General features: G+C 34.2%; 1 protein-coding gene across 1 annotated transcript in view; it reads right to left on the bottom strand.

Annotated features, from left to right (window-relative positions):
* The window catches only part of LOC129230611 (uncharacterized), a 47336-nt gene extending 28021 nt beyond the window's left edge, over nt 1–19315 (bottom strand). The window contains exon 1 of the mRNA XM_054865027.1: nt 19198–19315. Coding sequence (XP_054721002.1) covers nt 19198–19225 — 28 coding nt within the window. The 5' untranslated portion in view covers nt 19226–19315. The remainder of the gene's footprint in view (nt 1–19197) is intronic.
* Between the last annotated feature and the right edge of the window lie 7529 nt (nt 19316–26844).

Below are 26844 nucleotides of genomic sequence, written 5' to 3'. Positions count from 1 at the left end.
CCCTACTCTCGTCAACATCATTAAAAAAATCGTGTTAAATTTGGTTTTCAGGGCTTTAATTTCAAGAAAATTCCGGGAGAGCTTCCGAAAACTCGTTTTCTTAACGTCACAAAGGTCGGCTACAATTGCAATTTTAGAGCTTCAATTTCAGAAAACTGCTTTTCCCTCAACCATAAATAGCGTTTTTAAGACTTTAATTTTGAAAAATTTCCTGGGGCAAGCCCTAGGATCTCTTCTTTCCCTAATATTACCACAGATAGTCTGAAACTGCGTTTTTAGAATTACAATTTTTTAAAACAAAGGAAATCCCTCTTTCACACAACGTTAAACCATCTATAATTGCGCTTTTAAAGTTTCAATACTGAAAAATTACCGGGAAGGGCACATCAAACCTTGTAACCCCCAAACATCACCAGAGATCGTCTAAAACTGGTTTTAAAACTACAATTTCGAAAAATTTCCGGAGGAGAAACCTCCGAACCCCCTATCTAAGTGACAATAAAATAAGATTCATCTTGTATAGGTTCATATTGTGTACATATAGTAATGACTCCATCCCAAGCCAGAAAGTTGAATCTACTCTTCCTGTAATTGTTCATACGTTTGAAAAAAAAAATAATAATAAGGTGTAACAAAATTTATGGGTACCCAAAAGTTGTTTACTCAAGGTGCACGTTGTAAAATTTGTAAAGGCAAGGCTGGTCAACAATCCAACAATATTTCAGTTAAAATGCTATTTTTAAGCGCTACACCCCTATGAATTTGACTGGAAATTAAACCCGATTGTTATATTTAACCCGATTCGAAAGCGAGAAATTTTTTTTTGGGGGGGGGGATTTGCGCCATTGAGCTTGGGGGGATGGGCACCAATGGGACAGACATTAAAAGTAGCAGGGATCGAGTAGCAGTTAAGGGCATTAAAAGTTTTTTCAAACACGGCCAATTTTATGTAGCTTGCTCCAAAGTCAGTTCATCAAGCAGCTTAATAATTTTAGCGCCAGAAAAAAAAACTAAATATGTTGTATACAAAGAAGTTCTTGCTTAAACATAGGTATAACAATAAAATGTGGATGGCCTGTGTTTGCAAAGATAATCAATACTTTAAAAGGATCGTTAATAACAGTTAGAGATCGGTTAAGGACAAGGGCCCCGGGATCCTCCCAAAATTAGAAAAAAATATAGGTAATAAGTAATTATTATAGGGGATTTTCGAAACTAGGTGAACCAAGCACCGTTAACCCCTGCTAATTCCATTACCCGAGCAATGCAGGGTACGGGAATGCTAGTAACTATATATAATGATTTACTAATGATATTAGTAAATAAATTGTTTTACTTAAACAAGCCATACTTGTTTAATGAAATTATTACCAAGTGTTTGTGACCTATCAAAATACTTTGGGGTGCATAACGTAAGTCTTATTCATGTCTAGGGGTATCTTCGGGAAAGGTTATTGTATGCATAATTCATCAAAATCTTAAGAAAAATCTGAGTTAAGTGAGTGAGTTTAGTCATAACCAGCCCTAGCAAAATTTTGTCCCCCCCCCCCCTTTTTTTTCATTTTATTGCTGCCACTGAAAGTACTGTGGCTTCTTGTTGTCGTTTTTTTTTTTTCCAGTTCCATTTGCCGCCTCTGATATAAAGTAACCTAAAATAAGTTGCCCGAATTTCGCAACTTGTGAAATCGTGCCAAAAGTTGCCCGAATTTTGTAACTTTCTCTTATCCACATATAAATAATAGCCAATGACCGAGTAACCCGCGAGTTTCAACAATGAAACTCGCGCCACGGTCTAATAATTTGATTTTATGTTTTAGTAATGTTTAACATGCAGGGAAAGGCTTCATTGTGACAAAGCTGAACTCGATCCGGCAACTTAATTGTTTTACTGGTAAGACTCATTTTAAGAGAATGAAGAAACGAAAAAATGGTCAACAATGAACGCTATCCACAGGAGTTTAAGGTTCATCCACTGGAGTTAGAGTTAAAATTTTAACTACCAAAATATCACCAAACAGGCAAAGGCTTCGTTCAAATGTAGAAGCAATTTTCACCCGTCACACCTTGACCGGCGATTTTCTAGTTAATAAGAATCTTTTAAAGCGACATGATCGCATGTTTCATCCGAGAAATTTTGTATGAGGATAGGTTACCTGGGGTCAACAGAAATATCATTAAGAATTTTCGATTATAGGTGCTCTGGTCACTAATGCATGTCTTTTTCTTTTTCCTTTTTTTTAATATATATAAATTCGATGGGGGTTTCTTTTCCTTCTTTCCCCCCCCCTCTCAGTTTATTTTGATTTTTTTTTAAAAAATTAGCTTTTAGAATATCTAATCAAATAATCAAAGAAGTTTCGGACATTTTTGAGTCCTATAGCACATAAAGGCTCATAAAAAAAAAAAAAAAAAAAACTGCACGTTACATAAAAAAAAGGTGCAAAAACGGATACTGGTGCAAATATTAATACCTTAATTTATCGAAAAGAAACATATCAATTTTCCAAAAAATGTTCAGGAGATCAAAAAAAAAAAAAAAAAAACAATTAGTCCAATGGCAAAACAGTTTTTTCATATTTTCTAGGTAGAGAATTTAGAGCAATGGCATAACAGAGAAAGGAAATTTCGCAAAGAAAGAAAAAGATCAAGGAGATATTGTTATTCTAATTTCTAATATGTGCTCTTTTGAATGAAAATCTGAATGCTAATAGCTCCAAATTCACCTAAATCCTACACTGTAAAAAAGTTTTAAAATTCATTGATTATTTCAGTGGATTGTTTCGGGATTTCAAATGTTTTGTACCCATTTCCTGTGGGTATTAGGAATTCTGGTCAAAAGGTTTCCTAAAGAACTACAAATTGCTTGAATTCAGACTTCAAACTGTTGTGAAAATATTTTTAGCTACCAGTTTACAGATTAACTGTCCGTATTTATTATATGCATCGGCTTGGGCGTAACGGGCAGGAAGGTCCAGCTACTCCCTAATTACGAGTTATCATGATCGACTTCTCCCTGACATTTGGATTAAAATGTTCCTGTTTGTGCAAGACGTGTTAGTAACAGAAATGGGGTACATTAGCTACCCATTTTTTCCCCCAAGAACGTTTCTGATTTCTTTTTCTATTGAATATTAAAGCATCTCATAGCAAAGTGCTTAATCCTCAAACTAAGTGGATTAAATTTAGTCTGAAAAGTTAAGCTTTACCTTTAAGTTTAAACTTCTGAAGATTAGCGAGTTTAATTAAGGCTATCTGAATGCCAGAAATCAAGCTTTTCTTAAAAAAGGATTTATTATCTTTAAATAGTATACTCCTCATAAGATAGCAGCGAAGCGACGATGATACTAGCTTTGAATCAATGATGGGGATAAACCAAACTGGAGCGGTGCGACTTACATCTTTTTATGATGAAAAGTTCTCTGAAGATGAGAAGCATAAGTTTTAATGTGCCATCGACCAAATATGAACACACTTCCATTTTAGGAGGCTGACAGATCCAGCTCTCTATCCTTTTGACATTATTTTTTCCTTTTTACAATATTTTAAACTCTTTTTTGTGAGTTTTTCTTTCTTTTTTTTTTGAGCAATCACGATTGCTTATTGTTCTCACTTGACTGTTTTTGACTTTCCTAACATTTTATTTTCCCCCCGCCACCCTCCGCACCATCACCGTCGACCGGCTCCTCACGATGCTGCTCCAAGAGCGAAAGCCGTCTCCAGGTTGCACCCATGTCCTACACACACGCGCATACATACACAACTACACACACATGCATACATACAGACACCTACACATACACACACACAAACACATACATACACAAACACATACATACACAAACACATACACACACATACACACGCATACATACAGACACCCACACATACACACACAAAAACATACACACAAGTACACACAACTACCCACACATTCATGCCTGCACACAGACACAAACACATATGCCTACACACACATACACATACCCCCCCCCCCACACCTACATACGCATTCATACACACAACTACTCACACACTTATACCTGCACACAGACACAAACACATTTGCCTACACACAGATACACATACCCCTACACACAACACACATACCCCCACACACAAACACACACGCCTACATACACACACTCGTGATTGTGAAAAACATAATTTAAATTCAAGATGTCAAAATTCAAATTAATTTTTCTTTTTTTTTAGTCGAGGTCTATATTGGCATCCGATTTTTTCCGATGCCGCTTTATAACCTTTTTGTAAAGCATCGTTTCAGCCTACTCTTATAAACTTGCAAAAGATGTTAGTTGAGTTTAAGACTTCAGAATTTTTCAAAATTTAAGCAATTTTAAGCCATAAGAAAAAGTGGAGCCCTTATTTACTTTTTCCTCTACACTGTAAAAACGATTCAGAAACGTTCCTGGAAAATAATGGAAAGCTGATGTGATCAATTTCTTCCACTTACAAAAACCAGGAACGTTTTCCACTGAAATTCTGTAACCTTCCTGAAATTATCCTGGAAGCCTCTTGAAATATTCAGGAATTTTAAAGCCAGTCGTGCGAGACCCACGTGATAACAGGCCAGACAACTCCCCTCCCCCCCGCTTCGTTACGCCACCAGTAGTCGATCTTTGAACTTGGCGCGAAACTTAAAAACAGTGCAGTTTACCAGTAGTGTTGCTTGCTCTGGTTGATATAGATGAAATAGGAAATATGTAACTTCGGATGCACATTTTTGAATACAATTCTGTTGGATTTATCTCTTCCTTCCCACGTACCGGAATGTAGAGGCAATTAAAAAATATATGTATAATATAAGTCTTAAGTATCTGCTGAGTGAAAAGTGAGTCAGCGAGTTCCGCTGCCGAACAACCTGCATGTAAAGCAAAAAGCTGGACGCCTCATAGAATAAATTTTAAAGTTCGGAGGTAAGTACTCTTTTCTCAGATAAACAAATTTACATTTTATGCAGTTAAGATTTCTTAAGTTTTCCTCCATTACACAAACAACTGTCAGTTTCCTTTCCGATATCTTTGTCTGTAATTTGTAATTTCAGCATACTGCTTTAATATTTGAAACGGTTAACTTGCAACTTTTTATTTCTTTATTTTTTCAACTTTGAACACGCATTTATTCGAAATGGATTTTCCAAACTAACAATATACATATGTCAAAATTTTCTGCGAATATACTTGTTGCTATCAGAAGCGTAACTTGGTGTTGATATTCAGTAAAAATGTAAACAAGTTTATTGAAACAGGCTTTTAACTGAACTAATCTTATATTTTCGGTTTCGATTAAATTGTTTTATACGCTAGCATGTGTTATTTTGATCAAAAAACATTCCTTGATGGGTTTCCGTAGTTCTGAGATAAAAGATTAGATTTGAACGCCGGAGGTCGTGGGTTCGATACTTAAACATTTCCCCCCAACTACGCCCCTGCAATGTTATTCAAACAAGCTGGTTCTGTGCGTAAATTAAAATATATATATATGGTTTTTTTTCACTGTTGTCTTTAGGTTTTATGATATTTATGCACACATTGTGGTTAAGTTAACGGTATTCATAATTTCTGGGCTTGCGAAAGATTAATTTTGAGCAGTGGATACACAACGTGTTTTTGCCAAATGCTCTATGCTTGTTTGTTTATGCTTAAAAAGGGCAAAATGTCTTGAACTACATATTTTTTGAACTCCTTGGGTTTTCTGTTAATAAGCTTTCAGGAACTCTGAAACTGTAACATAAATTGAATTAAAGGGCTGTCTATAAAGTATGTTACAAACTTTTGAACAAATCCCCCCCCTCCTCCTTGTTACATGTAACGCTGTTCAACATGAGCATATTGTTATAAACAACGCGTGATGTCACACTTCTTGTTATCCCCTCCCTTCCCCCTGTCACAAAACTGTCACATTGATTTCCTAAAAGAGCATACTTAGCAAAATGTTGATCTAAATTTAACATATATGAGGTTTTAAGTATTAAAGAAAGTTGCTAAAATGGTCATTCTATGAAAAGTTTTTTGAAAAATATTACTTTGTCATCAATTAATGCTTTTTAAAATAATTTTTCAAAAGCCTAAAATGATGAACAATTAAAGCCCCCCCCCCCCCACACACACAAGAATCATTAGCAGCAGAAAAAGCTAAAAATGGGAAAGTAGCCGAATTCCAAAAAAAAAAAGGCTGTTTAGATATTGAATACATTTTTTGATATACAACATACAGTATTCATGATGTATCATTCATTCTTTAATTAACGTTTTTCAAGTTGAATTCCTGTGTAATTTTTCGAGAGTGCCCACCGAAGGGGGGGGGGGGTCGGAATCATAGTCTCATAGTAATGATAGCTTTTCAACGGCTATAGTTATAAATAACTGTGCCCTTGAAATTTTAAGGGAGATGGAGATGTTTTGGTTTTTTTTTTTTTTTTTTGAAGGTTTCATAATTGAAGGGGGTAGGGCACCGTCTACTTTGGGGGATGGCACCCAAGCATTCACGTCTTTTTGAAAGCATAAATTTGCTCAGCTAAGTTAACATTAATAATCTGGTATTGTGTACTTTAATTTGATGTTATGTCTTTGAAACATATTGCAGTCCTGTTTCCCGTTTACTTAAGTAAAAATGTTTATTTATTTTTTAAAATTTCTTTTAATTCTTATTCAAATACAATAGTAATATTATTTTTTGTTTTGATGTAATTGTAAAATGAAAGTTCATTTATTTATTTGAATACTTCTTAAGACTTAATGTTTCAATACAATATACGAGTACTTAAAATGCGATTAGTTAAAAAACAATTTCTAATGAAAAATAAAACTGTGTTTATTTATCACTTTGTTTTAACATGATTGTAAAATAAAATCGTGTTTAGTTATTTGAATACTTTGTAAGACTATGAATTAAGCTCAGTGTATTTTTTAATGTATGATTATCGGTTCCTTTTTATGTTTTCAAATGAAAAAGTAGAACTTGTAATGCTACTTGAATAACAGAAGACAATAATAAATAAACCAAATAGTTTTATTTAACCAAAATATTAATCGAAGTGCTCCCTTCCCAATATCATTGTGGATCGACAAACGATGACGTCATTTGCTAGTTGGATGGCCTTTTTATCTCGAAGGCCTCGAGTCGTGTCGCTGGAGTAAACTTTAGGTAGATGTAACACGGCCAAAGCCAAGACAGAATTGCAAGCAAGTATCGTGAATTTTTATCGCCTGCAATTCTTGCAAATAAGTCCATCGACTTATTTGCACCTTTCGGGAGCCTAATCAGTCTGATGGGCTGTAATCGAACTGAAGCTCTTTCTAAATACGCTCAGTTAGTCTTTAAACTGGGAGCTAAAAATATTTTTCACAACAGTGAGGAGTCTACATTCGTGCGACTTGTATCAATTCAGAAACCTTTTTTTACAATGATACTTGATTTTTCCAGAAACTGGATAAAAACCGTTGCAATCCCGAAACGTTACACGGAAATACTCAGTAACGGTTAGGAATTTTTTTGCAGTGTACTTATTCAAAGTTCAATCACTAATTAGAGCATTTCTAAAATTTAATTTTACGTAGAGCATCGTAATAAATGCAAAAAAAAAAAAATTATTGGTGATTTCCTGTTTTTTTTGTACGAAAACAAAACAAAACTAAACACCATCTTTTTGTTCAGTGATTTTTTTCTTTTTTGCGTGTAAACTCCCACCAAATTGTATCAGGCAAATCCGAATGTTTTTGGAGTACACCCTGTATTTTAGACCAATAAATAACTTGTTGACTAATGAATATAGTCCGACCGCGTACAAATAGTCTTGTCAATCATTTGATAAAACGAGTCCATTCTTTAAAATAGTTAAGAGAACGAAGAGAGGACGCGTGCCATATTTTCGAGTTCAGCGACATTTTGGCGATATGAAAAAAAAAAAAAAAATTACTCCTAGTATATTTTCGTTCTGTGATTATTCAGACCTGAAATACTGTCCAACCACGGATTGCATGGAATTTTCAAACGTCCAGATAAGACACATCTATGTGAATAAGGGGGAAAAGTAAAAATTTGATGCGCGTATTCTGCTCATTTGAATGAGACTCTGCTTCTGCAAAAGCTGACAGCGGTAAAAAATAATAGATTCGATCATTTCTGGCTGTAAAACGGATGTTTGTCTTTCCATACAATCCGTGGTCAGACAGTACTTAAATTGCAGCAATAACTGCATTAAGTTGGCGAGAAAGTAAAAATGACAAGCTCTGCAATCTTTACGGCAACCCTGCTCTCCGCAATTTTCAATTGAAATTAATTACAGGAGGCGTTACTGTCTCTAACTAATGGCTGCTGAAAGAAGTAAAACCAAGACCCACCCACTTATGTAGGTTGTGACCTGTCCAATGAGGCATCTGCCTTGGCCGCATACAATTAAAATGTTTTGGCTATTTATGGGGTAATGGAAACACCCTAATTGCGCATCGAAAATAGCTCGAAAGTTGAAATTTATTAATGAATATTTTTAGCAACCTCCCAGATGACCATGCGTAAAGCTAGTTAAAACCCGTTTCTTCGCATTTTTAGAACTTCGGGAGAGGAAACTGTTAATCACTAAACCTTAAAAAACAACTTTTTTTATGTGTCATCTTCAAACAATGATGACGCCTATGCAATTATTTGATACTACTAGTGACACTCGTACGGCTTTGCCCGTAGTAGAAAATTAAAAGGTCATTTGGTTCGCCTGTATATTTACAAATATAGGATGATAAATTTCTCGCCAATTGGCTACGTTCATTCGCTCTCCCATTCCACGTCATGATAATTTCGTAATTTACTCGTCCATCTTAGGATAATTTTGCTCCGGAAATTGTTCTTAAAATTGAAATAGAAAAAGAACAAAATCGAATTTTCGAAAAATCGCTTCGAGGTGCACACCCTCATGCTACAAACTAACTTTGTGTCAAATTTCATGAAAATCGGCAGAACGGTCTAGGCGCTATGCGCGTCACAGAGATTTAGATATCCAGACAGAGAGACCTTCAGCTTTATTATTAGTAAAAGATAAAGATAAAGATAAAGAAAAAAGATATCTCGCCAATTGGCTTGCGCCCATGTTACGGTTCCACGTTATGATAATTTCGTATCGCGCCAATTGGCTTGTGCCTATGTTACGGTTCCACGTTATGATAATTTCGTAATTTACTTGTCCGTCTTATGATAATTTTGTTCTTAAAATTGGAATAGAAAAAGAACAAAATCGAATGTTCGAAAATTCGCTTCGAGGTGCACACCTCCATGCTGCAAACTAACTTTGTGCCAAATTTCATGAAAATTGGCCGAACGGTCTAGGTGCTATGCGCGTCACAGAGATCCTGACAGACAGAGGGACTTTCAGCTTTATTATTAGTAAAGAGTAAAGATAAAGATAAAGAAGATCGTGCGAAACTCATATTTTCTTCTATACGTTATCTAATCATCACTCAGCAACAGTTTAGTTTCAAGAATTACCACACACAGGTGTAGTAATAGAGTTCGTTTCCTTTTACCCCAACCGACCATGCACTGTAAAAACAATTCAAAAACGTTTCTGGAAAGTAATGGGCAGCTGATATTAAAGCCCTCGATCCGTCTCTTTAAGTGGCGACACGCTCCAGCGTCCACCATTTTGTGTCGTTCCGCAACTTTCTCCCTATCTCAACAGTAGAAAAATGAAGAGTTTCACTCATTAAAAAGTATATTTTTATCAACGAATGTTTGCAGATTTTTGACCGTAACTTATGTAACTGATAATAAACATACAAAAATGTTGAATTTCACCTTAGTAAAATATTTTTTTATTATTATTATTAAACCGAATATTAGTAAAAAGGTGTTTTGAAGAAATTCTCGACTATTTTTAAGAGCAATTTCTTTTTTCCCCCTCATATAGACTTTCTGAGTTACAAATCACTTGAAGTGTTTTAAATATGCGTTTTATTATTAGAAAGTTGGTGTAGTAGAAACAGGGGCGGATACAGAAAAATATCTCGGAGGGGACCCGGGAAATTGAATAGCACAGCCTCCTTCCCCCTGACACATACGGTGTTTCATAACAAAGTTTTCATTACTTTATTTTAAAATGTCTTTTTTAAAATTTTTTTAGGATCCCTTAAGCTAATGATCCACTTCTAAGAACATACATATTATGTACCAATATACTTTGAATGTGGACGTAAAACATCTTTAACGTTTCAAGCCAATTAAATACTAAACCATAATAATGTTACCGAAATGCTATACAATTAGCGGTTTTAATTTTAGGAACAATGTCGTAATGATTATAACACGAGGGTAAGGTTATTCAATAAAAAAATATACCCATACCTCATTTGAGGTTTTAATATTATTTTACAGTATTTTAACTATAAAATATTATTTAATTAAGAAAATCATAGCTATTAAACATATAAGTTGTACTGAAAAATTCAGGACAATTTCTGTGTGGATTTCGAAGCAGTTGCTGATTGTTCTTGAAGCCATGATACAGTTGAGATAACATATTCATATTACATACCGCCTCCATTAATATCATGGTTTTCTCAAAAAACTACGATATGATTTTTTTCATTTTGCATTTTTTATAAGCTAAAAAAGAAAAAGCTATTATTTCGCAAACAGCTTCCTGGATCAAAATAATTCTTTTAGGCACGCCTGCACATTTTTTGAAGAATGTTAGTTATTGATTCCATCAAAGAAAAATTAATGGACGAATTGCGATATTACGTTCCCTTGAATTCAAAACCAGCGAGTTAAATGTATAAATGTATTCTGCCATCTAGGACTCCAGTATGACTTCTTTAACAAACAAAAATGCTATTATTCAAAATGTGCTCTATGTGTGTTTTGTGTTCTATTTAATTAACTATATAAAAAAAACGCTATGGAGAAGTCAATTAAAAAATTGTGAATAAAATATTTAAATAAATTCATCCTTTTGGGGGGGGGGCACGGGCCTTCCCCCCTTAAATCCACTACTGAGTAGAACAGTAGTGAGCTAAATTAATTATGTCATAAATTATTTGTGGGCAACAGTTTGAACTTATTCATGCAAAGCAGTATCATTTATATTACTAATGTGTGTAGTTTTCTTTTTTTTTTTTACCAGCACTTTCTTGTTTCTCATGACGATTTTACATTAAAAAATGCCTTTCATTTAAACCTGATTTTTAAGGATACTACTAGTTCTTAAAAATTCAACGAACTGATAATAAAATGTAACCAATTTTAAATCAATATTAAAAAAATTAATAATAATTGAAATATTTGATACCAATAGGAATTCAAATAAAAGAGTGCAGATTACATCTGTGACGAACTGTTATAAATAGTAATAATGAATTTGTAAATTAACAGATACTGGGATAAATTTTATATACATATATATATATATATATATATATATATATATATATATATATATATATATATATATATATATATATATATATATATATATATATATATATATATATATATATATATATATATATATACATATACATATATATATATATATATATATATATATATATATATATATATATATATATATATATTATTAAAAAAGTTTTCACATCAAAATAAAAATTAAACGAAAACTGATTTTTTTCCGGGAAAAAAAAATCTTTACATAATTATATAATTTGGCTTGAGTTACATGTTACTGTAATCTCAAAGAAGCTTAATTTTTTTAATGAATAATTTCATACTTTTAATATTTTTATTTTTACGCGCAAAATAGATAAATAATTAACTTGGCAACACACTGAAACTCATGGCTATGACACAATTAAAAGTAAAACGACGTGTTCTTAAGATAAGTTGGCTACAGTTATTGAGACATTTTGAAACAATAGAAAATTTACATTAAAAATAAATAAAATAACTAGTATATTTAAATTTTGGTGGTTTTGTTATCTTAAACTCAGAAAAATCAGTTTTGAAAACAGGGCAAATATTTTACTACTGCTAGCAATTTATTACGTGCCGTTACATAATTGAGCTTTACAATATTTGAAGGAACTATTTATGATGATTTTAGTGAATGTCCTTATTATCCCATGAAAATTAACAAACCATCAGACAGTTTCATGAAAAGTAAAAATATATTACAATTTCAACAAGAGTTTCATAAAGTATCTGAAATTGCGCAGCAGTATTGATGAAAACATTTAAAATACATAAATAATCTTTCAATGTACTTTGATATAGTAATTTTGAACTGTTAGAACATCTTAATGCATTACACCAAGGCATCTTAACATTAAAGATAGCGTTTGGTGGAAAATACGTACAGTGGCTCCCAAAAGTGTTCGTACACTTTGAAATTTTTTAGTAAAACCAAAATAACTCAAAACTGAATTCGAATATAAAGTCCAATATTTTTTCACATCATTCCTATGTCATTCTAAATATAACCTATTGGTTTTTTTCAAAATATTGACGGATCTTCTTTTTGAAATGGGTCAGAAAACGAAGAGACAGAGAAATAACACACCACAAAAGTCATCGTACACTCAAATATTTTCGAATAAATTCATGATTAAAATTATCATATGCCGTTTTATTAGTATTTTTGCATTGTGTTGACCCTTATAAGTCATTTGGCTTTAACTTTTTGTTTATTTATTCCATAATATATTGCTTATTACTATAAAATGGCTGGTATTCGTAAAAAACTGCAAACGCCATTAAAATTTGAATTTTTTCCCCACAGTAGTGGTAAATTGGTTTGAAATGTCTCTAAATCAGTTAGATTATTTGTTTATATGGTAAAGTGCTTGATAAAATGCTTTAAAGAAAGAAATCGGACCGAAAACAAGGTAAGAAAAGGTCAATCGGAAAAGTTGACAAAACGTGATTGTAGATTTAAAATTAAAAAAATTATGAAAAATACACATTTGAGTACTGTAAAAGTTTCTGCAGGGTTAAATGAAACATTTTACATTTAATTTTCACCTAAAATTGTTCGCCGAGTTCTTTGATTAGCTGGATTAAATAGGACCTCTTCCCGCAGAAATTTTCTTGGTCGTGCGAAAAACAGAAAGCTTACGCTTTTCGTCCCAAAATCAATGATAAATAAGCTAAAAACAGTTTAGAATCATGTTTTACTTTCAGATAAAAAGTAATTCAACATTTTTGGTTAAATTGTTGTATAACTGTAAGTAGAAGAAAAAATTAGGAACTTAATCTTAAAAATTTAGTTGGATCAGTTAATCAGGACGGTGAAGGTGTTTTAGTGTGAGGGTGCATATCAGCATCAGGACTTGGTAGTTTGTAATTTTTTGATGGAATAATGATTCATGCTGTCCTTTTAAATATTTTAAAAATCAATTTTGAACTCTTAGCCAAAAATTTGGTTATTGGAAACTACTTTGTGTTTTATCAAGATAACGATAAGAAGCACACGGTTTTCAACGTTTGCGTCTAGTGCCTCGAAAATTGTCCTAAATTTTAGAAAATACCACCTCAATCTCTAGATTGTAACTCAATGTAAGGTATTTAGAGATATCTGGAGGCTAGATTACGAAAATAGGGCTTTAAAACGAAAATAGAGTTAGAAATAGTAATACTCGAAGTGTGGTAGAACACTTACTCAGAAATTACGCTAAAAAAAAGAAAGAAAAAGAATGAAATCTATTCCCAGACGTTTAAAAGGTGTTATGAATACTGTATGATATTCTACTAATTAATAACTTAATCAAAAGTTAGATTATTCACTAATATATAGACATTTTATAAAGTGTACGAAGACTTTTGTGAGATAAAATTTCCGGCACTTTTCGGTTTTTGATTTTAAAAAAATTAAGTTTTAATATTTTTTGAAAACTTTTCATGCAGTTTTGTTAAAAATTGATCATAGATCTTATAATTAAATACCTATTCCGAAATATCAATTCTAACCAATGATTTGGGGCCTGTTTCGTTCAAAGTCGTAGGTGTACGAAGACTTTTGGGAGCCACTGTATAGCAAAGAGAAAATATCTAGTATTCCGCACAGTGAAATCACACAGGCAACGACACAAAATGGCGGACTGAACCCACGTGACTGCCCGCCTCCAATCGCAGTCGAAAGCGGCGCGCAGTGCATGGATCAAAGTGTGTCGCCACTTAAGAGACGGATCCAGGGCTTTAGCTGATATGCCCAATTTCTGCCAGTAACATATCTTGCAAAAACAGAAATGTTTTCCGCTAAAAGAAAGGCCCCTATAACTGGGAGCCGACGCATCCGCCATTTTGGATCAAAGTGATCGTCTGTTCTTGAGCCATTGCCATAGGGTGAATTATTAAAAGACTCAAGAAAGAATGTTACGATCGTAAAAATAAGTGAATGTGCCGCAGTGTACTGTGCTAATAGTTCACAGAAAGGATTTTGTTTCTTTAAATTTTAAAATTAATAACCCAAGATAAAAAATCAATTTTATTGCCAATTGCTGGAAATCCGAAGCTAAAACTCGGCAGTGCGAAAGCAGTAAACATTGTTATGTAGATTCGCGGTACGATTTTTATTGCTATGGAGTAATTTAGTTTGAAGAAATATGCTTTTTTGTTTTTTTTATATAACTGTTACATTTTTAAATCAGTTGATAAATTAAATGCTAAGATCCAAAAATGCAATGCTGCCAAAAATAGGTCTAATTCACTTTAGTGGAAATTCAAGTATATAGTATTAGCAGATAAAAATATATAGTTGCACTAATACTACTAAGAGCATTGATAATGTAAAGTAATACTAGTTTCATAATTAATTAGCAAGTTAATTAATCATGCAAATAACCGAATAATAATAATATATGTAATATTTCACCAATTGAAATGTTTTCGATTTTTTGATGTTTGTTGGTTTGTTTATTTTTTTAAAATATGACACTCTGTTGTTCTAATGTCAATTTCGGACAAAAACGAATGCATTACCCTAACATAAAATGAAGCTGAAATGAATATATTAATATAATGGGAGAAATATTAACACATCTAGTGTGGTAATATTTCTCCGACTTTTGATCGAAAATGGCGCACAGTTCGGCCTGGTATATGTAGGGGCTCTAGCTAAAAGTACAGTAACCTTCCTGAAATCATCCTTAAATCTTCCTAAATAACACAGAAATATCATCAATTAAATCCATTCATATATCTGGGTCCTTCAAGAAATAATTTGTAGGTTTAATGTAATTGATTAGAACCTTTCCGTTCCAGAAGAGTCCAGAAGCTTAATGCAATCACGGCCAAAGCTAAGGCAGAATTGCGAGTAAGAACCAAACATGCCCCTCGCCTAATATTCTTTCCTAGCAGTATTGCAGCTATCCAGTGACTTATGTACTCTTATTAGGAGCACAGTCAAAAAGTCGATACACTTAATAAACACGCTCAGTCATTCTTTAACTGGGAGCTAAAAATATTTTTCACAACAGTGAAAAGTCGTTTCATAAGAACGAGAAGAAGTAGTATTTAAAAGGTTTACTTTAAAAAGAATTAATGAATAAAAAAAAAAAAATACTGCAATGTTTTACATTTCATTCATAAATTGTTTCAACTCCTTGTGAGTGCATAATAGTGTCGCCGGTTTACAGGGGCGGATTAGCCCGCCAGCTGGGCCGATGCGCAATCCCGCCTGCACGCTTTCAAACGCCCTCTGAGCACTTTTTTTTTTTTTGTTTTGCGCCCTTGAACCTTAGCGCTTTTTTTTTTCTTTCAGTCCTTGAACCTGTGTGCTTTTGTTATTCATTGAGCAATCACGATTGCTTATTGTTCTCACTTGACTGTTTTGATGTCCTTTGATTTTATTTTCCCACCGGCACCCTCCGCACCATCACCGTCGACCGGGTCCTCATGATGCTGCTCCTATAGCGAAAGCCGTCTCCAGGTTGCATCCATGTCCTACACACACGCGCATACATGCACAACTACACACACACACACACGCAAACATACACATATACACACAAACATCAACACACACATACACCTACACACACATACACACACAAATACATACAGACACCTACATATGCACAAACACATGCACACACTCATACAAACAACTACCCACACATTCATGCCTGCACACAGACACAAACACATATGCCTACACACACATACACATACCCCCCCCCCACATACACACACATTCTTACACACAACTACCCACACATTCATGCCTGCACACAGACACAACCCACATACACACACATTCTTACACACAACTACTCACACACTTATGCCTGCACGCAGACACAAACACACATGCCTACACACAACACACATACCCCTACACACAACACACATACCCCTACACACAACACACATACCTCTCACAGACAAACACACACGCCTACATACACACACTCGTGATTGCGAAAAACATAATTTGAATTCAAGATGTCAAAATTCAAATTAATTTTTATTTATTTTTTTTTACGTGTTTTTTTTTTTTTTTTTTCGCCCTTGATCCTGAGCAGTGCATAATTTAATTTTTTGCATGATTTTTCTTTTTAAATGAATTCAGATTACATTTGGGGGATTCAGCGGGTCGCATGTAACCGACGGGCCACGTATTACCGTTGGTGTCGAACTTCTAAACTGAGAGAAATAAATGGGGTGTTTCCATTTACCCCGTAATCTCTGGAGTAAATGTAAACAAGATTTCATTCGCTAACAAAGTCATGAAGTCCAATTGTTCATCCTCAGTTACTCTCAGAGAGTGTAGTCTTAGACACATTGCACAAAATTTTAATTCTCAATTAATTAATCTGTATAAACAAAACAGAATACATATATATGTATGTTCCCAATACAAATCCACAGTTTTCGTCGGATCTGGACCAAATTTGGCAGGGAAGTACTTGGACACCTGAGAAGGAACGTAGGGGGGTTTTTGAACGCCAAAAAAGAACCGAGCCGTTCGAATTTTGATTTTATGGCCCGAAAATGGCACTTTTTAACTGCAATAATTACCCGATTTCTTTGATTCAGGTCCCATTCGAAAGCCCGCGAAAAACACCCAAAAAGTACCTTTATTTCCTTCGAATTTCAAAAAAAAAAGGCTGTAAAATCACCGGGAAAAAAAATTAAAAAGCACACTGCTAAGCCTAATGGAGCAGAAATTTTAAATCGGAAAATTATCGTTTGCGCGGTCTCATTTTAAATTAGCGTGAATAAAGTTTTAGAAGGTTTCCACTTTTTTTTCCTCGACTGCGACGAAATCATAGACTAATAATAAGAGTAGACCGAGCTATGGCAACCCTTTTGCTGCTCATAAACCAAACCATGTGACTGGTGGATATCCTAGCAACAGCGGGCGTTAATCGTAGCAGACGATCAACGCCAGCGCGAAATAAAATAAATAGAATTGATGGAACACAGAAGAATGATCTTTTATGGAGTCCGATTTGTAAATTTGTTATTCTAAGTTGTAAATATTTTGTGAATATAATGAGTTTTTCGTTTAGATAGTATTGTGCATTTTCTTTAGTCAATTTCAATAACTCTCTAAGCAATAAAAGATGCAAGCGACCAAGAGGAATCAGCAAACGGTAAGATTTTTACCTACAGTTTCAATTTAAGATACCGATTAGTACATTTTTGCGTTAACGCAAAACGTTTACGCCATTTCGTTCACGCCAACGCTGACAGCTCCAAATGAAATAAAAGTTACCGAAAACTGATCAAAAACTATTACTAATGTCAAAATAATGCATAACTAAAAGAAAAACAGTTCAATCTCTGCACCTGGAAGTTTTTTTTAATGAAAACACATTGTCTTAAAATACATGTCGAGTGCCAAACTATAGATAATGCTGCCATCTAGCAACCATGCTGCCAAAGTCTTCGCCAAGCCCTTCCACTAGTCACATGATACATCTATGAACCAATTTTCTTTATCAGCAAGAATGAGAAAGCTCGGTCTACTCTTATTATTAGTCTATGGACGAAATAAAATTTTGTTTTGAGGTAAAAATTTCTCATTTGGGTTATTATTTGGCGATTTATCTTCTTTTATTTTCGAGGTAGCCCGTGGGAACCCAGGCAATGCAGCTAGTCCAAAATAAAGGAAAGAATATAGTTTAAACATTAAAATTCTTTCCTCCTACCGCAACCTACCGACCCAACAAAACATTTTTTCTTGTTGATAAACCTTTATACTGTAAAAATTAAATATTTTTCAGCATCAACAAAATTTTATTTCGCAACTACTTTTTTTCGCAGTTAAAAAAAAAAAAAAAAAGTCTCCCGCATTAACAAAATTTTATATTGTCCTTATGTTACGAAAACTTCATACTTTCTCAAATTCGGAGTGAGTAAGAACGGGCGGTAATAGTAGTTCTGATCCTACTAAGTAACGGGTCTGATAGTAACGAATCTGGTAAATTTTTTATCACTTTTTCTAAATATTTCTTCTTCTTTAACAAAATTTCCTATACTTACTATACATTTTTTTTCATCAAAATTCTAAACATTTGAAATACAATAATAATTAAAATAACCGGTCTTTTATTAAATATTTCTCCCTAAAAATATTTTGAATCGGACACATAATAGATATATTTAGAAGGTATTATGGGCCTAAAACTAATTTCTGTTACATTTTTGTTCCAAATGTCTAAATTTCTAAAACTCTATCGCTCCAAAAGTAAAAAAAAAATAAAAAAATAAATAAATAAATGATGAGTTAATGAATGAATCAATAAGAAAAAAAACACATGTGTATACCGTAAAAGCACTTGTTTTTGCGAAGCTTTAACTTTCGTGAGACCATTGCGAAAATTTCAGCCTCGCAAATATTTAAACTTTATTTATATAACTTACGTTCACACTATTCACATAAATTTTGTGAAATCACCGATATCTTCACTTTCGCAAAAATAAGAGCTTTTACAACAATGCCGACTCCATTAGCAAAAAAGATAATAAAACGCAAAGCTATTTTTTTTCTTCATCCGAACAAACACTTATACAGCATAAATAAATACGCACGACGCTTACAAGACTTATATCAGGACAATCTTTTCAGAGACTGCAATCGAAGCAAGTTGCGCTGCCAATCTATTACATCAATTTTTCAAAAAAAAAAAAAGAACGTCGTTTTAAAAGTTTCGCAATTTTACGCTTATCACTCTTCTCAAAATCGAAGTTGAAAGCACACAGAAGCAGTCAGGGGAAAAAATTACTTACCCGTTCTTCCAGTGCTGTGACTTATCATAGCGAAAATTAGAAACAGCAATCAATCAGAAAAAGAGTTTGATGGCAGAAAGCGGCAGTTCGCGCGCTTCTGAAGTAGCAGACGATAACCCCGATCGTTTTGAAAAGTCAGGTGAGCCCTAGCGACGGAGACAAGCAACAACAATCTATCTATCCCCTTTTCGGCTTGTCATAAAATGGCGATAAAAACTTTTGATTCCTTTAATTTTACTACTGCATTTATTTTTTATTTTTAAGTTGTTTTTTAACGTTGGTTTCCTGGAAAAGTGTTTGGAAATTTGTTAGTTAAAAACTTGATACAAAAATACTTGAAAATACTAATATTTCAGTTAATAATTGCGAAATTATTATTGCAGTTCATATTATGTTTTCACACTAAACAGCAATAACTTAATCTTTTATTTGATACCAAAGTACTTTATTACTGTAACTATTAGCTGAAAAGTTACGAAACTATACATGCAGCTCATATTACATTTATGCACTAATCGAGCACCAATTTACATTTTCTGTTGATGAGAAAGAAATTTATTATTTTTATTATTAGCTTATGAATTTCTAAACAATTAATGCAGTGCATATTGCGTTCATTAAAAAACTTTTTTTTTCCCCCAATGGCACTCAAAATATGCACAATCGTTCTTGTCATCGTTTTAGATTTTCAAAAAAGTTTAGAAAAGGAATAGGCTACATATTATTATTCCTATTCCTATTCAGAGTCACAACTGACTACAACTGTATTTATGTCGAGGACTGCATACTAAGTGCCTTGCCTCCATTATTTTATATACCGATGGATGGCAGCACCATCAGCGGATCGAACAGTTAATGAGAATTTAGAACTAGTCCAAGAGCTAATAGCTACCTGGTGCTAGCACCCCCAGAGGTATCGTTTCACTTGGAGGACATTGAGACCACGATCATATTTAACGTCGCCCAGTCCCCTTTAATGACGACGGTGGGTCTTCGACCAGCGAGGATCGAACCCGAGACCATCCGGCCCCGAGTCCAATGCCTTACCGATCAGGCTACCACGGCCCCTACATATTACTAATTTATACAAAAACGAGCTGATGTGTGCATCACATGACTTCCTTTTACTCCAATTTAATGTCATTTCCCCATTACTGGCAATTTTAATGTGATTCAATAGTTTACTCTATAAATATCGACAACAGTGGCCAAATTAAAACAGATTTTTAAAAAAACCGCCAAATTTGTTGCCAAGTTGGCGACAAAATTTGGCGACCAAAACACTGGCGATCTATTGCCAAGTGTCCGCCAAATTATAACACCACTTGAGTTTACATCGAAATTAACAATAATTCCCCCCCCCCCCACCCCCAAAAAGGGGAAAAAGACCCCTTTAGAAACACCCGAATGCAACCAAAAGGGAAGGTGCACAACTAGACTCCACTAGGAGTCTACGTACCCAATTTCAACTTTCTAGGACATTCCGTTCTTGAGTTATGCGAAATACCTACGCACATACGCACATACATACGTGCATAAAGACGTCGCGAGGAAACGCGTTGTAATTAACTCGGGAATCGTCGTTATGGATATTTCGCGTGTCTATATGTTCTTAGGCACTTATCCACGTGTGGTCGAGTCGAAAAAAAAAAAAAACTCAATATTCATTCGGGGGTGAGCAAAATGGAAATTAAGGCCGATTTTTGGGTGAAAATTTTTTTGCGAATACAATACTTCCTTTTTTTGTAAGGTCGATTTTTGAGTGAAAATTTTTTCGCGAATACAATACTTCCTTTTTACTTCCTTTTACAAAAAAAAAGGAATTACAGTCGACTCCCGCTACAACGCGTTCCGACTTACGCGAAATGGCTATAACGCGATTTTTTTCCCCCGGTAAAGAATTTTATTCCTAACGCGAATTCTTCACCCGCAACACGAAAATTTTCCGAAGGGAATCGCAGTTTTTTCGTGAATGGACCTTCATCCCTTTGGCATCACTAAGAGTGAAAGTTCCCACACCGTACTAGTCTGAACATCACTTATTTTGCGTCTTTCTTTCCCATTGATCATTGATTTTGTGCATCGTAGCAGTTTTTTATGTTAAATAAAACGGTTTTTTTTTTAAATACAATAAATAAAAATTCAATTTTTTATTTAGGAAACAGTAATGTATAGTTGAGAAATGGTTTTTAACAGTTTGAGGTGGTGTTTACAAGTGTCTTTCATCGTATGGGCATGTTTATAAAAGTTTTTACACATACCCTTTTCCACAACGCGAAATTTCAACTTACGCGAAGGGTCTTGGAACGCATCCCTCGCTTAAGTCGGGACTCGACTGTATTGTATTCGCGAAAAAAAAATTCACCCAAAAATCGGCCTTAATTTCCATTTTGCTCACCCCCAAATATATGTTGAGTTTTTTTTCAACGCGACCACACGTGGATATGTGCGTAGGAACGTACAGACACCCGAAATATCCATTTTGATGATCCCCGAGTTAATTACGAGTTTTCCCGTGACGTCTGTATGTACGTATGTATGTGCGTAGGTGTGTACGCGTGTCGCATAATTCAAGAATGGAATGTCCTAGAAAGTTGAAATTTGGTACGTAGACTCCTAGTGGGGTCTAATTATGCACCTTCCTTTTTGTTTGCATTCGGATGCTCCAAAGGGGGTCTTTTGCCCTTTTTTTGGGGAAAATCATTGTTAATTTCGATGTAAACTCGTGCCACGGCATGCTCATTTGATAATATATTTTTGTTTAACATGCAGGGAAAGGCTTTATTGTGACAAGGCTGAACTCGATCCGGTCGCTTAACTGTTTTATTGTTAAGATTGTGTCATTTCAGGTTAATGAAGAAGCGAAAAAGCGGTCAACAATGAACGCTACCTACTTGAGTTTAGGGTTCATCCACTGGAGTTAGGGTTAACATGTCAACCATCAAAATATCGCCAAACAGGCAATGGCTTCGTTCAAAAGTAGAAGCAATTTTCACCCTCACACCTTGACGGGCGACTTTCTAGTTCAGATAGAGTCGTCTAAATGGACGTTTGCCAATTCCATATTAGTCTAGTCATGAGTGCTCAAAAGACGGGTGTGGTGCAGCGTGCATGGAATATGCGATAACTTTTGACCTCAGAATATTGTTAGGGGTAGTTAGTAAGTAAACATACTAAAACTCCCCGCTCTTAGGGGGTGGGCTAAAGATGAGAGGGAGGGGGGAAGCATATTTTGGGGTTTTTTAATACATGTCGGAAACGGTGGAAAAAATGTGCTCAAAATAAAAAAATCCAAGCGAAATAAAGTTCTTATAACACTGTTTCTACACATAACTGTCAAATTTCCAATAATTTTCAGGGTATATGTTATGAAAAATCGATGATTTTCGGAGAAATTCTCTCTTTTTGTCAAACATTTGCTCCTAGTTCCTCCCAGGATGAGTATTCATAAAATTTGTCAATTACAAAAGTGCAGAGCTTTAAATTTCCTCCAATTTAATATCCTACATTGTTACATTTTATTCAACCAATCAAAAGTTTTAGTATTTCAAACACGCACCTTCATGGCAAAAAATGGAATAGTACATACTTGCCATTCACAAATTCCAAACTGACTCGAAAGGACCGCGTACTTCCTCTTTCCTCAATGCATTCGACAATCCTGATGGACAATAAAGAAGTATTTGTGGATTACTACAACACAAACGATGTCATGCTTCTAGGGGGAGGGGGGTTCGTGAAATTGTGACCTTGTGACAAGGGGGAAGGAAAGAGTAAGAAGAAGTGTGACATCAAGAATTTTTTAATACGAATTTGTATATGAAAAGTAGTTTATAAAATGTGCTTTGTGACAAGGGGGAGGGAGTTTAAAAATGTTGAAAAATCGTGCGACATCATTTATATGAACTGCCTTCGAGCTCTTTTAAAAACACATTCTGATTTGAAATTACAGTTCGCAGTCTTATTTTTAATTATTTATTTATTCCTTTACTATTTATTTTAATTTATTTGCTTATTTATTTTATTTAATTTTATTTATTTTTTTTTTTTCAATTTATTTATTTGAAAAGTATTTGTATTATTTCTAAATGTTTTAATGTAATGTAAAAGTATGATTTCTAAATGTTTACAGGAATTTCTATGTAGGTGATACAAAACAAAATTTTATCTAAATGGCGGAAGCATAACAACGGAAATGGCGAAAACACTTAAAAAATCTGCTTGATCCCCTTTCTTGACAATTTGAATCGGAACTCTTATCTCTATCTGAGAAATGTATAGATAAGAGGTTTTCATGAATCGGATAAAAACCTTATGCAAATAAATATCCTTTTCATGGGATAACAATTATTGAGAACAGATATTGAAAATTAAATATAAGGTATGTGTAAGGAAGTATAAAATACGGATAAAGAAGAAAAGCTTTTAAAGTCGCTTTTTAAACACTTGATGTAAACCAAGAAAAACGTTAAAAACCCATAACCCACAAATCTACGTTATTCTTGCTTTAAGTTCAGCTTTGAATGAATTTAATTTTACTAACAATTGACTTTATAATTACTATCAAACAATTTTATTCCTGACATTAATTACAAAGCTAGTCCCATTCATTTTGCACCACCGACAGGGCAAAAGTACAAGGGAAAAAACAAGTAACTAAAATTAAAATTAAAAAAAAAAAATTAATTTGAATTTTTGGCATCTTGAATTCAAATTATGTTTTTCGCAATCACGAGCCTGCGTGTGTATGAGTGCGCGTGTGTTTTTGTGTAGGCGCATGTGTGTGTGTGTTGTGTATGCAGTGCTGTGTGTGTATGCACGCGTTTGTGCAGGCGTTCGTGTGTGTGTGTATGCATGTGTGTGCGTGTTGTGTATGCAGTGCTGTGTGTACGCGCGCGTGTGTGTAGGCGTTCATGTGTGTATGTAGGCATGTTTTTGTGTCTATGTGGCATGAGTGTGTGTGTGTGTACTAGTGTGTTTGTGTCTGTGCACAGGCATGAGTGTGTAGGCGTGTGCGTGTATGTATGCGCGTGTGTGTAGGACATGGATGAAACCTGGAGACGGCTTTTGCTATAGGAGCAGCATCGTGAGGAGCCGGTCGACGGTGGTGCTGCAGAGGGTAGCGGTGGGAAACTAAAATCATAGCACGCCAAAACAGTCAAGTGAAAGCAATAAGCAATCGTGATTGCTCAAAAAAAAAAAAAAAAAAAACTACGACTGACTCGCAATTGTAAAATTAAGAGAGAAAATTGAAAATCCTTTTAAAAGCCTTATACTATTAAAAACCAACTACAAGAATTTTATTTGTTAACAAATAGAAACTGATAAAAATTTTAAATCTTATCGTTTTATTTCCTTGTCGGCCAACAATGAATTCGGTTACCAATCGCGTGAATAAAAGCTTAGCCGAATTTAAAATATGTCTTAAAAAAAGTTACAATTCAAATTCTATACAACATGGAAGTTCTAAATGCATTCGATCAGACGCAGATGATTACTTTTTATTTTGGTACATAATTTTAAAAAAATTTTAAATATGTTCTCACTGCAAAAATCATAAAAAACCTTTCAAAGATTTTTAATTACCTTCGTTTAATTAATGTCATCCAAAGACGCAACCTAGCTAGAAACACTCTCGATATCAGCTCTCCTTTCGAACAAAAACAAATTTTTCAAAATCTGTCCATCCGTTTAGCCGCTATACACAGTAAAAGAAATTTGAAACGTAATTGATTATCTCCGTAACCCGTTTCGAGATTTCACGGGGTTTTATCCACTTCCTGAGAAAACCAAGTAAATTTTTCAAAAAAATTACTGAATTGCCACAAGTGGCACGCATGTAGACTTCTCACTGTTTTGAAAAATATTTTTCGCTCCCAGTATAAAGATTAACTGAGCGTGTTCAATAAGCGTATCGGCCTTCATTTGAATGCGGTCCGCACAGATTGATTAAATTCCCAATTTGAGCGGATAAATCATTGGATGCCGTAGCGTAGCAAGCATTGCAGGCGAGTTATAAGTTCATGGTATTTGCCAGCGGTTCTGTATTAACTTTGGCCATGCTTGCAATACTGCTTTAGTTCAGAATTTCCAAAACTGTGGTCCGCGGACCCCCGGGCTCCGTAGTGCTATCCAGATAAAACGTGAAATATAATTGAGATTGAAGGAGGAGTAAGGATATTTTAATTCAATAAGAAAGCACATTTAAGGAAGGCAAACACCCCAAACTTCGAAAAAAATCGATTTTCCGATTTTGAGAAATTCAGAGTCCCAGTGTTCTTCTTCCTAAATCCGCAATTGTTTTTTAAATCGGTAAATTATTGAGAAAATTAGAAATATCCATTAAATTATCCCACATTTCTAAAATTCAAATTTATGGATAGTACAAGCCAAAAGTTCTTTTACCAACATTTTTGAACGTTTTATTGAGAAGAAATGAATTATATATATATATATACTAGAGGACCCGACAGATGTTGTTCTGTTCAAACTTTGTAAATTGAAAAGTTGAAAAATTTCAATAAGGGGCACTCCAAGGTATTTTGGACATTAATGTAGAGTCCGTAACGTGACCTTTTTTGCCATAACTTTTTAGTTTACTGTTTGATTAGCATATTATTTTATTTTGATCTTTCCCTACCAACACACCAGCTCAAATTAAAATAATTTGCAAATCAAACGGTAAATTAAAAAGTTATGGCAAAAAAAGATCACGTTACGGACTCTACATAATTTTCAAAATACCGTGGAATGCCCCATAAACAATCAAGTATTTGAACCGTTTTGTTGAAAAAAATAATTAAATAGAAAGTATTTTAAGCTGCTTGGTGTCAGAATGCGTATGTTTATTACAATTTGGTTTATCTAGTGCCCACTGATCAGTTGTTTCATCAACTGTTTTTTCTTGCGTACCTTGAAAGATCTTCATAGATTGTATGATTTGTTCCTTCAGACACACTCAAAGGATAAAAATAATCCTCAGATATTAAGTACAAAAAATTAACAACCCATCTAGAAAAACCGGGAAATCCCGCTGCAACGTCCCCCATATGAAAAAGAATAAAATAATCCAATGGATATCGTTTAAAAAAATAATAAATGTAAAAACAGTTCCCTGAATAAGCGAAAATCAGCCCTCCCCCTCTTAAGATGTAAAATAAACACGTTCTTCAACTAAAATGACTAAACACTCTTTAAAAACTAAAAAACAATTATTTGCAATTTAAAATATTTCACCAAATGAACAAAAAATACAATAAATTACATTAACTGTAGTTAACAAATAATCACGCAACTGTATTGTTATGGCCAATGTCGCCAAGCCGCCACGTTCCTGTAATCCAGCCGATCTGTGAGCGAAGTGAATTATGACCGATTAGTGGTCCTATCTTTTGAACGAAAAGGTCATATATTTGCCTAATTTGTTCTTTCCACCAAAGATAAAAATCTTCCACTGCACTGATCTTGTGTGTACAGAACTACCCTGTTGCAATTTATCTGGACGAAAATAAAATTTGTTTCGTCTTCAAATTCCACCATCTTTTCCTTTAATAATGTACTGATTAGTTCGATAATCCTTAAAGTATTCTTGCTATTGGTGCTAAAACTCAGATGGATTTCAGCCGAGAAACAATGCGGTCACATGCT

This window comes from Uloborus diversus, chromosome 9, assembly GCF_026930045.1.
Source record: "Uloborus diversus isolate 005 chromosome 9, Udiv.v.3.1, whole genome shotgun sequence".
Taxonomy (NCBI): Eukaryota; Metazoa; Arthropoda; class Arachnida; order Araneae; family Uloboridae; genus Uloborus; species Uloborus diversus.
The sequence above is the reverse complement of the archived record's forward strand: the minus strand, read 5'-3'. Positions and strand labels throughout refer to the sequence as shown.